At 44.4% G+C, this 16,012-nt stretch overlaps 2 protein-coding genes across 6 annotated transcripts in view; one reads left to right on the top strand and one right to left on the bottom strand.

Annotated features, from left to right (window-relative positions):
- CAMK1 (calcium/calmodulin dependent protein kinase I) overlaps window positions 1–697 on the top strand; it is a 45,304-nt gene extending 44,607 nt beyond the window's left edge. For all 4 annotated transcript variants that reach the window (XM_087923481.1, XM_087923482.1, XM_087923484.1 and 1 more), the window contains exon 12: window positions 14–697. In XM_087923481.1, coding sequence (XP_087779607.1) covers window positions 14–78 — 65 coding nt within the window. In that variant the 3' untranslated portion in view covers window positions 79–697. The remainder of the gene's footprint in view (window positions 1–13) is intronic.
- Window positions 698–1,799: 1,102 nt separating this feature from the next.
- OGG1 (8-oxoguanine DNA glycosylase) lies at window positions 1,800–15,752 on the bottom strand. Of its 2 annotated transcripts, XM_026717968.2 has the most exons (7): window positions 15,357–15,752; window positions 11,050–11,423; window positions 10,189–10,368; window positions 7,095–7,276; window positions 6,717–6,864; window positions 5,427–5,476; window positions 1,800–4,911 (listed from the first exon to the last, which is right to left on the bottom strand). In XM_026717968.2, exons 1-7 carry the CDS (start codon window positions 15,575–15,577, stop codon window positions 4,807–4,809), a joined length of 1,260 nt encoding a protein of 419 aa, XP_026573753.1. In that variant the 5' UTR covers window positions 15,578–15,752; the 3' UTR covers window positions 1,800–4,806. The 2 variants fall into 2 exon arrangements, with proteins under 2 accessions (XP_026573753.1, XP_087779606.1); XM_087923480.1 differs by lacking the exon at window positions 10,189–10,368 and having other exon boundaries at window positions 15,357–15,652.
- Window positions 15,753–16,012: the final 260 nt, after the last annotated feature.

Raw genomic sequence — 16,012 nt, 5'->3', positions numbered from 1 at the left:
TTGTCTTCTTCAGGCTCGGCTACTAATAGCAGTGAGGAATCCTTGGGGAATGGCTCTCACTGCCAAACTCAGGACTGAACATTCACCAAAGGACAGAGGACTAGAATGATGGCAGAGCCAGCAGCAATCATAACTGAGCGGGCAGCCCCAAGCCCTGTTGTAAGAGCTAGGGAAGAGTCTGGGACCACCATCCCATCTTCCCAGCAAAGTACGGCCGAGTCCCATTGTAGGGGAATGGAACCTGTCCCCTATTAATTGGCATCCTCCAGAATCTGAAAGTTGAGGCTAGTATTTTCCAAGTCCCACACTTCCCTGGAGATGCTTTATCCCCTCCCGTTCACTCCCCCCGTTGGTCGCACCAACAAGACCCCTCCTGTCCCCCATGCTCATTCTTCATCTGAAGACCGCAACGATGCCACCCTCTTTGGCCCATCACTTGAGTGGCTTAAGTCTTGGAAAGAAATATTCAAGACCCCTCTGGCTTTCTGCAGCAGCCGCTCCAGGGGGAGTTTTGATCTCCAGCTGTGCACACCATCACATCGCTTGAGAAAACCAATGAGAACCCCCCCCCCTTGCTTCTCCCACACGATCCAACCAAGCCAACCCCAAGGAATGAGGACATAAATACATCGTAGCTGGCCCTTGGCTCAGTTGCGTTCAGCGTTGGAGAATAAAGGTTGTTTGTTTGCAGACAGAAGTGTGCAGTAGCTTGTAGCTTTCCACCTATGTGACCTATTGACATTTCTAAAGGAGGAGGAATTGTTTTTCTACAGTCAAATATAGGAGCTAGAGCAGCTTTCCTGTTGTCCTCTGGAGGTGAGAGGCCATGGCAATCCTCCACAGCATCGATGGAGATTCAATCGTTCAGGTCATGATTGTCCCAAAGCTGATTTTTCTCCAAAAGGCAACTGGACTTTCTTGAAAACGTTTCGCTTCTCATCCAAGAAGCTTCTTCAGCTCTGGAAAGAAAGTCCAGTTGCCTTTTGGAAAAGCACCTTTGGGACATCCTGAGCGATGCTTTATGGGATTATGATTTTTGAGCACACTAGAGTACACTGAAGGGTCACAGCTTCCTTGGGGCCAGCCGTGCCTCTTCCAACGTCATTTTGCCAACCCTGGAAATAGACTGGTGACGTTTTAAGAGTGGTCATTTTGCTTCCCTCTTACAGAGTTACCCAAGCGAGAGAAAAAAATGTAAGAGTTTTGCAGGTGGTTGCAGTACAAAGTGGGGGAAAGGCAGCTGGGATCCCATGTTTTCAATACTCCCTAACAGTTGTAAAATTATCTTTAGTATTTTTGGGCTAGAAAGAGAGGGAGGGTGGAATTTAAAAGTAAGAACAGACTGATAAAATTCATGTATTCCTCTTCGACTTCTTAGTTGCATGAAATAGAAGTGGGAGATTGAATTTGGCAATTCTTTCTTTGAAAGTAGCTGAGAAACTTTCTAGTGAAGATTCCATTCTTAAAATGTTTTACCCGTCTTCCTCCATGGCAGACCTGGAGCCATTTATCTGATATAACTCGGGCTTTCCCCATGCTTCAGTCTCTTCTCCTGACTGATTTGAAAGCTTATAGCTTTTCATTTTTGTCTTATGGCTTATAGCTTTTCATTTTCTTCCACCATCTCAGTTCAAGAGGAACTTCATAACTCTGAAGTTTCTAGGCTGCTGCTTGTTCGTGTATTAAAAGGGAAGCACCCAAGCCGAGCCTCACCCCAGGTTTGCCAAAGGCCGGCCCCCAAAGAGGAAACCATCATTAAGGGAACTAACGTGAACAGACAAACCATGCTAGAAGAGGCCTAAGGGACAAACCAGGATTGTTTTATTATGATTGATACATCACTTAGAAATAACTTAGAAGCACTTTATAAAAGGATAAAAATAAGTAGATCTTTGCCCAAAACCACTAGAAATGGTCAAAGACAAAAGGAAGAAATGGACTCGGGCAAGAGAGAATACATATGTATATATAACAGTTTTCTAAAACAGTACACAATAAAAAAAAACGGGCCACAGCCAGACCAGGTGCCGCGCTTTAAATGTCTCTGTTCTGTTAGCGAGATTCAAGGAAATATAAATGTTGCTTGAAATCAGAAAAATGCTTAGTTAGGCTGCAGCACACTTATCGTTTAGGTTTAGGAATCTAATGTACAACTTCTTTATAGAAACAACGAAAGTTCATGAAAGCGAGAAAAGGTAGATATTACAAGGGATTGAATATTAGGGGTAGCGTTCTAAATACATGAGGCAGCAAAAGAGAATTGGAACTGTTGTGACACATATACGTAAGCAAATACAAAAAGAAAAAGGAATCGGCTCAACATCTGGATGAGCATCAAAACATCCTACCATAAATGAAACAAAGTACCTCTTAAAACACATTCCTATTAACGCTGGATTCTGGCACCACAAATACTGTTGCCACTTCGGTTAAACCACCTGGAAATCAGCCTTATGTCCAATGACCAGTGCTTCTTTTAGAACAAGGGTCTCCAAACTTGGTGACTTTAAGAGTTGTGGACTTCAATTTCCAGAATTCCCCAGTCATACTTTAGAACAGAGGTCTCCAAACTTGGCCACTTTAAGACTTGTGGACTTCAACTCTTAAAGTGGCCAAATTTGGGGACCTCTACTTTACAATATCATCATCAGCAAAACACAAATCAGCTGGAGATGGTCTTCACTTATAGTGCAACCCACTTCATTTACTCGGGTGTGTAACCTGTTCTGAATTCAAGAATGCTCTTCTCCAGGTAAGTGGGCAAAAGACTGAAGGATTTGAGTTAGAGTTAGGTAAGATTAACTTACTGCATGGGACACAACTGTGTGGCAAGACAATATTGTGGCAAGACTGACAATATTGTAAAAAAAAAACAAACACTAGCACCCTCAGCCAACTTTGAATGGTAGGGATCCCTCTTCTCTTAGCTAATAGTCCAACGGTCAATTAATAAGAATAGAGCTGGAAGAGATTTGGAGGTCTTCTAGTCCACCCCCTGCTCAAGCGAACCTATGGCACACATGCCACAAGTGGGATGCAGAACCATTTGTGCCGGAAGGTAAGCTGCAGGCAAATTTACCTCACTGAGCATGCGCACGCCTCACAACTGATTTTCAGTTTTGAAGCCTTTTCTGGCCTCCCAGAGGCTTAAGGAAGGCTTTGCTGTCTGAAAACTAGGCCAATTTCATCACTTCCTGTTTTTCTGGAAATACTGGAAGTGACGAAAGGGGCCTAGTTTTGGGCCTGCAGAAGCCTTTCTCAAGCCTCTAGGAGGCTGAAAAAGGCCTCAAACCAGCCAAAAATCAGCTGTGAGGCGCAGTACAGTTAAGGGGGCGGCAGGGTTAGGGGTGGGGATTGCACACACATGCGTAGGGGGCAGGGGGGCATGCATTGCCTTCTGGGTGCTGGCACATGAGCGCGAGCGTGCACAATTTTTGGCACAGGAGCCCAAAAAGGTTGGCCGCCACTGCCCTATACCATTTCAGAGAAGTGACTGTCCAGTCTCTTCTTAAAAACCTCCAGTGATGAAGCACTCACGACTTCTGAAGGCAAGCTGTTTCCACTGGTTAATTGTTCGCACCATTAGGAAGTTCCAGGTTGCTTCTCTCTTTGGTTAGTTTCCATCCACTGTTTCTTGTCCTGCCCTCTGGTGCTTTGAAAAATAAATTAACCCCCTTCTCTTTGTGGCAGCCTCTCAAATACTGGAATACTGCTACATGTCCCCCACTATTCTCCCCTAGGTGAGAATAGATCCACCACCCAAAGTCAGCCTATCGCAAGCAGCCTCTGAATTGATTCAGCATTAACAGAGTGCATGCAGCCCAGTACATACACGGTTTTATGAATGAGAGAGAGCACACGAACTTGGCCATACATTTTGTCCCTTCTGAAAAAAGGATTAGTCTTATTTTTATGAGAGGCGGGATGGCTCAGCAAGTTGGAAAGCTGTCAGCCTGGGTTTGAGATCCCAGGTGCCACACGACAGGATGAGCTCCTGTTCCTTGCCCCAGCTCCTGCCAACCTAGCAGTTCGAAAGCAAGTCGATAAATAGCTATCGTAAGGTAACTGTATTCTGTGTGCCTCGTTGTATTAATCGTGCCGGCCACCTGACCGTGGAAGTGAGTTCAGACAGCGCTGGCTCCCTCAGCTAAGAAATTGAGATGAACACCGCCCGCTTACAAGGAGACAGGGAAAACCTTTACCTTAATTTTATGTGGAACCATTAAGTTACTGGTGATATTTAACAGACTCAATAGCTCAAGTTCCTCTGGGGAAAGCCCATTCAATGTATCTCTTCCCTCAGGCAACTGTTATCAACCTCACTATTTAACGGGAATTTAATGGGAATCCATATTGCTCCCTGGCTGATGTTTGTCACCTCTTTCCAAACAATGATGCTTTTGACGTTCTAAATCGATGGCCCCCAGGTTCAGAGATAATGATTCTCCCATGGCCTGCTTGAAAAGTCTGCCTTATACCCAGTTACCAATGCACAGCAAGCCCTATTGCGATTACAAAAGTCACAAGGAAGAAGTGGGAAACGTTCTACTGTTTAAAACACATGGCAGCTCCATGAGATGCTTAGGCTACAAGCAACCTCTGGTGGGGGAAAAAACAAACAATTAAATTTTAAAAAACAAAAGGAGCAACTGAGGATCCCCGAGCAACCTCAGCCTTCCTCAGCGGCTCACAGAATCCTTATTCTTAGCATGGGTGATTTCTCTCTGGCTCCAGCCATTAGCAGGGAGGCTCTTCTTCCTTGCCCGTATCAGTCCCATAAATAAGGCGGAGCTGCAAGAGAAGTTACTATGTCAAGGTGGAGTGGCTGCTCTGGGCCACTTTGATGCAACGGTGTTTGGCATTCGGATCTGGGGACTCTTGGTTCTTCCTTAGGTCGGCACAAAACAGGACCTGGCGAGAGAGGGAAAAATCTGGATGGCACAAAGGGTTACAGTTATTCAAAAAGAAAATGGGACCTATCAGATACGGCTGCAAATACTCAGGTCACCTGTGGATGGCGGTCAGGAGGAGAATTTTTTCCTGTCTCAGTGCTTCCACCTAGTGGTTATTCAAATTTTTGAAACTCACATGTATACAGATCAAATCAATCTTAAAGGAAATCAACCCTGAGTGTTCTTGGGAAGGACAGATACTGAAGCTAAGCTCAAATACTTTGGCCACCAAATGAGAACAGAGGACTCACTAGAAAAGGTAAGATAGACAGCTTTAAGAATTCAGATTCTAGTGTTGCTGAGCTGTGTCTTCTAAATCGATCCTGCAGTTTGCTAATATAAGAAAGACAGAAAGTTTATGCAGCATATACAGAGGAAGATTCTCCTAGTCTGACATCTTACCCTCCTCTGGCAACAGTGAGCGGCGAGCACTGAGCAGTAAATGGGAGAACAGGAAAGCAATTTCATACTTACCGCTTGTGCCCATCCAGAATATGGTCCCCAAAGGCTGCGGAAGAAATTCCCTGAAGGCAAAAAAAAACAAACTTCAATTAGAATGTGGCAGAGAACAAGCCCACAGAGCCTGAACAGCAGAATAAGGGTTGATTTCTCAAATTAGTTCACATCCCTTCCCATACAATTGTATTTCAGTTCCAGGGGGCTGCTGGAGGAGAAATGAAACACTTAACAGAACTTGCATCAAGCTTCAAATATCCATGTATGGTTCTGCATGCATCTAGATAACAGGGGGCCCCTGTTCCAAAATATCCAGAAAACAATCCCTTCTATTTTAAGGTGTTTTTTTTTTCAAACTAAAAGAGGCTTTTACAAGAGTATTTTGCCATTTTCTTACATTGCCATAAATCTTAATATGGTTTCGTTGCAGTAATGGTTATATAATATGATTAGGGTTTATTATCATTCTATGATTTAAGAGGTTTAAAAATAGAGAAAGAAAAACAAACATTCTACCCATGTTAATTACAATTTAGGATGGCAACATTCCAAGCATAAAAATATTTGGCTTTTCATCCAAGAGGCTACTACATACTTGAAGCCCTTCATCCGTTGGAAAGTACATTTTCTTTATGGAGCTCAACTAGGCCCTTTGCTTAACTTTATTCCCCTGAAGCTCATTCAGTCTATGCTTTTAGGAACTGTCTTCCAGAGACCTCAAGGTGTCCCAAGACTGGACTACAACTAGAGGCAATGCAGTGGAAGACCAGGTAAGCTGACATATCTAGTTTAGTTATCCTTCCTTCTACCAAGACTATCCTTTGTAACACTACCTGATGAAAAAGGAAACCTCGTGGAAATAAAGTTTGCTTAAGGAACTGCTATTGATAATTCCTCCCTGCTTCCTGTAAGGCTAATTGCCCTCCAGTTTTATCAGAGTTTATAATTGGCCACTATAGGAAATAAGATGTTCTAGCGAATAGGTGCGAACTGGTAGACCCCCGTGCTCCAATTCCGCTCCCACAAGAGCCCTGGTGGCACAGTGGTCAGAATGTAGTATTGCAGGCGAACTCAATGCTCACTGTCAGAAGTTCAATCCTGATGGGCTCAAGCTTGACTCAGCCTTTCATCTTTCTGAAGTCGGTAAAATGAGGACCTAGATTGTTGAGGACAACGTGCTGATGTTCTAAACTGCCCAGAGAGTGCTTTAAAGCACTAGGGGGCAGTATATAAGTGCTGTTGCTGCTGCTAAATGTTGCTATTTAAGATGGCCGCCAGCAAGCAGAACCTGTTCCAAAGCACCCTCACCGATCTCTCGATGGACTCGCTCCGTCACACTGCGGGCCCCCATCCCCAACTCTTGGCCATAGTAACGTTTGGCAACCTGCCATATGTGGGTGTCCACTGGTACAGCCTCAGTCTTGTCCAGTGCCATGAGGCACACACAGTCAGCCACCTGAGAGGGAAAGGAAACAGTCGCACCATAACAAATTTAACCATATTCTCTGTATCCTGGGTCCTCAACCCCGCTAGGCTGCTGCCCACTACCGAGCCCTTCGGAACCAGGCCACAGAAGTGACTGGCAAACCCTTTTTCACAAGCCGCAACTACACACAGGCACAACTGAACCCACATGCTATGGTTGAACAGCAAAACAGGGAGGGAGGGAGCCAGGTTCATGCTCACCTTGACTCCCACTCCTGGAAGGGTGCACAAAGCATGGCGGGCCTGCTCATAAGGGACAGTGCGCAACTGCTGGAGGCCAGCGGCCCCTCCAAGAGTCTTCAGGACAGCCCGGGCGCTCTCGCTAATAAACCGTGCCCGATAACCGAATCCAAGGTCCCTCAGCCGAGCCTCTGTATCTGCTCCTGCAAGAAGTGGAGAAATGAAACCAAATCCAGAAATAATTATATTTTCAAGAAGAAACAGAGCTGCCTCTTGGGAGTGATGGGTGGCATGTAAATTTAATAAATAAACAAGCAGTGAAACATCAATCCACTGCCTAACAATGAGAAATGGACAGCTTGCAACCAGCCAACTGAAGGAACAATAGAATGATACCATCATTTTAACGGAGTGTAGGAAGTTAGTACCCACTCCTCTCCTAGACAATTGAAATATCCTAGGAAATATTAAAAAGGCAGAGTATTTCCCCTAAAAAGAGTAAAGTAGAAACTCAGAGAGGCAGAAACTCAGCCCCCCGCACCTTTGTTAATGGGTGAGCCATTAAGGCCTGGGCCAGAATACTTTACATAACAAAGATCTCCAGGTAAAGGTATAGCAATTGCCCAAGAGCCCTTTCAGTGCATCATCATCACCCAGCAAGACTCAACCAAGCCTGGAACTCAGGAAAGCCTACAAAGTCAGCTAAGACCCCTGACCCTGGGAGTCTGACAGCCAATGGGATAAATTTCTTGCACAGGAACAGGAAACACTAAGGTACGACCCAACAGAGGGTATATAAGGGTCTCTTAGCATCTTGGCTGGCCCTTTTTTCTCCTTTCCATCACCTTGGAGCATGTGATCATCCTTCTTTGGAGCTTCAAGCCATGTGGTCCTGTCTACCATTAAACCATCTTTCCAAATAGCCTCCATGTTTCCAGTATCTTTTTCCCCACTTGGAACTGAACCCAGAAGGATATTTCTTCCAACAGGAGTTACCTACTCCAAACTAAGATTTTAATCAGAGAAGGATTAGTTTTGTTCATTTTAGTCCCAACCGTACATTTGCTACTGTTCTCGCCAAATCTTTCAAAAAACTGTTACCCTTTGTTAAAAAAAAAACCCAGAATTTTCCTTTGGCAAACAAATAGAATTTCTGCTACAGGATGGATCTTAGTAGCTCATCTGTGGGATCTATTTTATTCTATTTTAACTTGTTTCAGTTACCTAAGCTACCAGTTACTTGGCTCCATTCTAGCAATGAGCAATAACTATTAAGCGAAGGTGCGAATAGGAAGTGCATCAAGTCAACCCTTCACTGGCAACGTCTTTACACATCTAACAAAACTGTATCCTTGCCCAAGGAAAGATTCAAAGGATTTTTCAAGGAAGATTTGGCAAAGTTTAGTTTACGAGCCTGTGTATCTTCTCCCAGTTCCATTCATTCTTTCTGTTCTATTGATTGATGGTGAGAAGACTAGACAGGCCCGAAACCATCTGTGGATGTCTACATTCCCAACAATTGTCAATTCCCTTTTTAAATTAAACTTCCAGCACTTCCATGTGCAATCTTACGTTGACTTTTCCTTCAGATCATTGTCCACTTGGGTGTATTCATCTTTTACAAGCCTGAATTGCCAATGGATTCCTTATCCTTTCTGAATCATGTTCCCAAGCACTTAAAGCATTTCTTCAGCTATATGACCTACAATAAATTAAGAGTTCTTAAATAACTGTTGAATTGGTCTTCAGAGAGTCATATTGAGAGAGCCTACAAAACACATGGCTCTCAAGGGTTTTCCTTGCTGCAGATTGCTGAGAGATTTTGATACCGGTGGTATACAAAGCATAGTAAGTGAAAAGTCCTGATAGGAATTATGACCACAACTAAGGTACGTGGATGTTTATTTACTTATCTATGCTCTTTATCATTTCAGAAAGGGCTACTTTGCGATTTAAAGCAGAACTGTAGGAAAGTTTCACATTGAATCAGCCAGCACTATGACTCTAAAGTGGAGACAGATATCAGAAATCAGACCAATGGTCCTTCCAGAGTTAAACCAGGGCTCCCCAACCTTGGCACCTTTAAGACTTGTGAACTTCAATTCCCAGAATTCTCCAGCCAGCATTCTAGGAGTTGAAGTCCACCAGTCTTAAAGTTTCCAAGTTTGGAGACCTCTGAGTTAAACGGATAATGGGGAAAGAGGAAATTATGACCAAGGCCATCTGAAACAGGAAGGTTAAAAAGAGTGTTCCCGCACTCTCCCCTCTGGCATTCTGCAAACACTCCAAAAGATCTTTGACGTCAACTAAGAACTTCCCTATGTGTGGTGAAGAGAAAGCCTCTATGTGAGGAAGTGCCAGTTCTTCAGACTTAGTGCTTGTTAAGCATAAAGGTTGCTTGGAAGAAAGAAACAGGTGTGAGGATTGGAGGAGAAGGATTAGGGAGATGGCAGATGCCAGAGGATGACAAAGAGAAGCCTTCAGAGAATGTGTCTGCTACCTGAATGCTCAACCTTGACAAGAGTTGTGGACTTCAACTCCCAGAATTCCCCAGCCAGCATGAGGAATTCTGGGAGTCGAAGTCCACAAGCCTTAAAGTTGCCAAGGTTGGACACCCCTGGCCTACTGGATTACCTGATGAGGCCTGTCTTAGTAAACTCCTCTATCCTTCTGTGCTGCGTGGTCGAGACTCAACTCATTGCCTGGGCTGTTACATGCAAGTCAGCATGAATAATAGTATGTGGGAATGATCTTGGAAGATGGGGGAGACAACCAGGGGAATAGATGGATAAAGGGCAGCTTTCCCTGAAGCAGGAATATGAATGTAGCACATATGTCTTTTAATATGGTGGGGGGAGAGAGAAGAGTATTTCTTTTTGATGTAGTCTGGAAGCGTTTAAGAAGAGACTGGACAGCCATTTACCAGATATTGTACATGTCCCCTGCGAGAATGGGGGTTGGACTAGATGACCTCCAAGGTCCCTTCCAACACTGTTACCGACATTGGTGTGCCCTTTTGGGGATAGAACAGGAAGCGGAGAAGGAGTCAGGGACGTAGGCGGGACGGTTTGAGGAGGGAAAGGCCGCAAAGCAACTTTGAGGCCTAAGGTTTTACCTGCCATTGCCTGCAGTGAGGGGAAGGCGTGATAGGTCTTGGTGTCCAGCTGGCAGAGGCGGCGCCCAAAGGCCTGGCACAGGTGTTGAATCATGTTGGTGATGCGGGACAAGTGATTGTTGGAGGTGCAGATAAAGGAGAAGAGACACTCCACCGGGTCCTGCCGCAGCACCCGGACGCCTGAGGGAAGAAAGAGTCACTAGGTCTTTTCCTGCCATCCGTTTGCTATGTTTCCTATCACTAGTCACGTACTTTATGTTTAATCTAAGGAGTTCAGTTTTCTTCGCTGCTGAATTATACAGTGGTTTCTGATTTCTGGGTTTTCGGGGTACTAGCAGTAAGGAGAGGGGGAACCCTGAGCAAGAAAGCCTCACCAAAAAAGGAAAGTATTTGTAGCTCAAGGTTGACAGGAGGGTGCTCTCTGAGCTTGGTTGTTTTCTTGCAGACATTTCATTACCCATGTAGGTAACTTCATCAGTGCAGCATTTTATTATCCGCAGTGCAGGTAATAATAAAATGTCTGTAAAAAACAACCAAGCTCAGAGAGCACCAAGGAGCCCTCAAGAAAGCCTCATTTTGGGGGTCACTTTTCTGTTCGTTTTCCAATCTCCCTCTCTGCCAGACAAGGACAATGTTTGTTCCCTAAGATGCATACAAATAAAGACATTTAAGAATTCAATTCTGTGCTCTTGATATAAGGCACAGTTTTGCTACTTGTCAATTACTCTCAACTAAATAAAACATCGCTGAAAACAAGTGTTCACACACAAATTAGGATATTGTACTATCTCTTAACATCCATATTTTTTTTTATTGTAGCAGTACATCACTCTCCAGTGCTAGTTCTTTAAGTTTGCCTACCTGGGAATTTAACACCTACTTCCCGGAAATGCGAGTCAACATAAGACCAACCCTGGTATAGCGCAGATACATTTACATGCAGCTGGAAATAATCATGGAGGATCTGAGAAGGAGTCAGCCCATCTATTGCCCGAGCCAGCTCTCCAGACAAATGGCTGCCCGAACGTTCGCTTGTCCCAGGACGATTAGGTTCTGGCTGTGTTTGCTTCCTGCTCTTCTTCAGGGGAGGTTCGGAGAGGCCTTCTTCATCTCTGCCACCGTCCTCCTTTTCCTCCTCATGTAAGGTGTACCAGAGATGTTCCTCAGACTGAGTGAGAGTCCAGACTCGTCCAGCCAGCACACCAGTCCAGTAGCCAGGGCTGGTTTCAGACCACCTGAGAAAAATCGCAGGCTTGGTTTAGCATCAGAAACAGCCAAGGGTCACCTACAAAGGCTACCCAGAACCTCAGTCAAGACAGGTAATCCTCAACATACAACTGCATGAAAAAGTGAATTATGGCCGTTTTCACACTTACGACCATTGTAGCATTCCCTGTGGTTAAAGGTAAAGGTAAAGGTTCCTCTCGCACATCCATGCTAGTCGTTTCCGGCTCTAGGGGGCGGTGCTCATCTCCCCTGCAAAGCCAAGGAGCCAGCACTGTCCGAAGACGTCTCCGTGGTTATGTAGCCGGCATGACTAAAGGCCAAAGGTGCATGGAATGCTGTTAGCTTCCCACCAAAGGGGTCCCTATTTTTCTACTTGCATTTTTTTACATGCTTTCGAACTGCTAGGTTGGCAGAAGCTGGGACAAATAACGGGAGCTGACTCCATCACGTGGTGCTAGGGATTCGAACCACCGAACTGACCGGCCTTTCTGATCGACAAGCTCAGTGTCTTAGCCACTGAGCCACCGTGTCCCCTGTGGTTACGTAATCAAAATTCAGATGCTTGGCAATGGAGTCATATTTATGACGGTTGCAGTGTCCCGGGGGTCATGGGATCACGTTTTGCGATTTTCTGACAAGCAAAATCAATGGGGAAGCCAGATTCACCTAACAACCATGTGACTAATGTTAACAACAGTGATTCACTTAACAACTGTGACAAGAATGGTCGTAAAATGGGACAAAATTCACTTAACAACTGTCACACTTAGAGACAGTGATGTTGGGCTCAATTTTAAGTCAAGGACTACCTGTATGTAGATATTGTGACAAGAATGGTCGTACAATGGAACAAAATTCACTTAACAACTGTCACACTTAGAGACAGTGATGTTGGGCTCAATTGTAGTTGTAAGTCAAGAACTACCTGTATGTAGATATTGTTTTTGTCAATTGATGGCTGATTTGTCAGGGTGTCAGGCTTCTAGGTATTCTCTAGTGTCCCTGGACTTGGCTTGTTCTAGGATGGTCACAGTTTCCCAGTTGAAACTATGATTTAAGTCTATCCAGGTGTTGTGAAATTAAGGAGTTTTCATTGTGTCTTCCGACTGCTGGTTAATGTGCATGGAAGTGGGGTATGCTAAAACACTATACACAGATTTGTTATGGTGTGGAATGTCCAGTTCTTGGAAAGTATCCTCACTTTAAGTATTAATAATTATATTAAATTGCATGATGAGAATGCTAACTGATCTTAGGAGCCAAGATAATGAAAAGAAAACAGTACGCCTAGTAACTTTTAAGCATGCAAAATGGGAAGAGAAAAAAAAAGGAAGCTTCTTATAGCTACAGTAGTGAGCTTGTTTTTCAACTAACTTGATAGCGTCTCTGACAGCTGCTCTCCAATCAACTCTGATCAAATATCTGAACTATTTGGCTGGGACAGCACAACCAGTAATAGAAGCTGGGCCTATGTTCTACTGTTCAGCTACTCCCTTCTCCAAACATCACTTCTAAAGTTATAAAATTATTATCTTATTATTTCCTGCCTTTTATCTATATGGCACTCAAAGGTAAACAATCTAAATTTTATTGGCTAACATGCAATTATCTTTATTAGTGATGCAATTAAAAAAAATGGTTGGGAAGTACAGGCTTAATTCCTTTATTGAAAATGGAAGGAGAAATAAATTTATTTCTGGAAGAAAGGCACTCCGTTGCTTGCAACTGACCAAGGAGAAGCTCCTTTCTCATATATCTCACAATCGGGCCTCTGAGAGTACAGGCAACTTTAATGGTATTTGAAAGAGATTCTCAGTCAGCCAGGTCATTTAATGGTATTTCTTACTTTAAAGCCTTGAATACTGCAATACCGCAGTATACTGCATCTAGTTTTGGTCACATTACAAAAGAGATGCTGAGACTTTGGAAAAAGTGCAAAGAGCAATTAAGATGATTAAAGGCCTAAAGACAAAAACATGAAGAATGGTTGCAGGAATTGGGTATGGCCAATCTAGAGAAAAGAAGGACTAGGGGTGACATGATAGCAGTATTCTAGTATTTGAGGGACTGTCACAAAAAACAGGGGGTCCGTTTATTTTCCAAAGCACCAGAAGGCAGGAAACGAATCAAGGAGAGAAGCAACCTGGAATTAAGGAGTGAGGACAATTAACCAGTGGAACAGCTTTGCCTTTAGAAGTTGTGGGTGCTTCATCACTGGAGGTTTTTAAGACTGGTTTAGGGTTTCCTGCTTGAGCAGGGTGTTGGACTAGAGGACCTCCAAGGTCCCTTCCAGCTCTATTCTACACAATATACAAATAAAATAAAACTGATAGTCAGACTAAATTTTGTTACAGCCTCTCAAGAATTTCAGATTGTGGATGAAAGCCAATGTAATGCAATTTGTCACTTTAGAGAAACAGTCTCAAAGGTGCTTTTTCAAAAGGCAACTGGACTTGGTTTTTCCTTGAAGACGTTTTGCTTCTCGTCTTAGAAGCTTCTTCGCTTCTGACTAAATGGTGGAGGATGGAAGGATTTAAACCAGTCAGTCAGAACTGAAGAAGCATCTTGGATGAGAAGCGAAACATCTGCAAGGAAAAACAAAGTCTAGTTGCCTTTTAAGAAGATGACAAATATAACAGTAATACAGCCCTACTACATTGGTAAATATCTTTAGGCATAAGTGCTGCGGGAGTTGTGAGTTTAGCAGAGTGATGGCATGGCGGAAAAACTAGCTTTTTGCCTAATTATTTTGGCATGCAATGCCCTATAGCGGCATCCTGAGGGGAGAAGTTGAAACGGTTTATGTCTAGGATGAGAGGTCTATAAATATCATATTGTCTCAGCCCTCTTTCTGGCTTGTGAAGTATACAGGTCCTCAATGGAAGGCAGGCTGGTTACAATTGTGTTGTTTTTTTTTGTAGTCCTAACAATCTGTTGTACCTGTTCTGTTTAGTTGCAGATTTCACCTGATCCAGGAGATTTTTCATAGGTCTGTAAGTGATCTATAAAATCCTTGGTGGACAATGAAGCATCTGCAAGCAAACAACTCAGAGCTCAGAGAGTAATAAAGACTCCCCCGTTCACCCCTAAGCTACCTATATCTTCTTCTATTGCAGTGATCTCTCAGGTTCTCTGACAATACAATGGCAGCATGAGAGAATTCAGAGAGCCAATGGCTGTGCCCAGGGGGAATGGTTTGGAGCCCAAGATTATATGCAGAAAACAAAGGAATTTAAAAGGACTGGATAGAATCTACTGATCAATCATGCTTAGAAGAATTAGAAGGGTTTTTTAAAACATCTAATGATGCTGTGGCTTTGGAAGGAGGGAGAAAAGGGGTAGCACCATTAGCAAAATGCAAATGGTAACCTTCCTTCCCCCCAAAACCTACGGAGTGCCGTTCTCTCTTTGCAAAAAAGAAAGATCCTTCTTACAAGTGGTAAAGGGAAAGGAATCCCTGCGGATTTTACTTCGCCAGCCCTTACCAACTAATAGGGGGCGGTGCTCATCTTCGTTTCTCTTACAAATGGGAGATGAACCAAAATAATAATAATAATTAAAAAAAAAGATTGGTCGTTGCGAATGATGGAAAAAGCCTGCAAAAGCATTGCTTGCAGAAGCAGAACGTTATCGCCAGTATCTCTCGCTCTTCTCCCCCACCCCACCCCTATTCTCTCTCGCGCGCGACCCTGTCGGGGCTTTTATGCATGCACTGGGCCTCTATGCACCCCAAAACCTGCACAACCTTGGGGCGCAGCCAAGGGGAAGCAAGGCAGCAATCCCAGAGGAGGACAAACTAAACATGACTACTGAGGAAAAGCCGCCCAAGGGCGACGGCGATACAAAGAAAGAAAGAAAAGGGCCAAAGGGCCAAATTCAAGGGGGATGCTTTTGAAAAAGATTGCAATTCCTGGCTGGGAGCCGCCAGGGGGCGCACTAACCGGAAGGTCTGCCCGCCACAGAGTACCAGGTCGAGGCGGAGTTCGGTGCGCGGGCAAGGCAGGGAGCGCCAGGGAGTCGCTCGAGGCAGCTGGATGGGCCGGGCGTTCATGTTGTACCTTCTGCTGTCGCTGTCCTTAGGGAGGAGGCAGGGAGGAGCGCGCAGCTCTCGCTGCACCAGTTTGGCGCAAAACCCGTACCTCCGTGTCCGTAAGATCACCATAGAGAACGGCCCCTGAATTTAGAGGAGGGGCCGCGCAGGGGTAGAGCGGGGCAACCGCTCTCCGCTCTAGGCTGCGAGAGGAGGTCTTTGTAGTCTGCTTGGGCGGAAGCCCGGGTCTTTGGGCACAAGGCGAATTCTTCCTGTCCGCGGGTTTAAGGCTTGATAGGCATGAAAAGGGTCTCTTGTACGTTACAAGGCGGATGGGAAAGGAAGTGGCCCTTTCAGGAGAAAACGGAAATGGGTCTACCATTACCTGGGATGTCAAAATCAGGATAGCCAGTAGATGGTAGCACAATGTTCCTTGAGCTGGATACTCTTTGCTATAATCGCAGTTTAAATATCTAGCAAGAGTTCCAGGCAGAAAACAATAATGCAAGCATCCTTTCTATTATCCTTCCCCCCCTCTTTTTTCCATGGGAGTTGGAAAGTTAGTCA

This window comes from Pseudonaja textilis, chromosome 2, assembly GCF_049901715.1.
Source record: "Pseudonaja textilis isolate UNSWEBS1 chromosome 2, rPseTex1.2, whole genome shotgun sequence".
NCBI classification, from domain to species: domain Eukaryota; kingdom Metazoa; phylum Chordata; class Lepidosauria; order Squamata; family Elapidae; genus Pseudonaja; species Pseudonaja textilis.
This window is presented reverse-complemented; position numbering and strand designations above follow the sequence as displayed.

Coding starts and splice junctions, on each gene's coding strand:
- OGG1 (XM_026717968.2), bottom strand. CDS start 15,577: ATGGTGATCTTACGGACACGGAGGTACGGGTTTTGCGCCAAACTGGTG. Junction 10,369..11,049: donor AGTAGGTGTTAAATTCCCAG/GTAGGCAAACTT, acceptor TTCTTCCCTCAG/GCGTCCGGGTGCTGCGGCAG. Junction 6,865..7,094: donor TTCCAGGAGTGGGAGTCAAG/GTGAGCATGAAC, acceptor TTTCCCTCTCAG/GTGGCTGACTGTGTGTGCCT.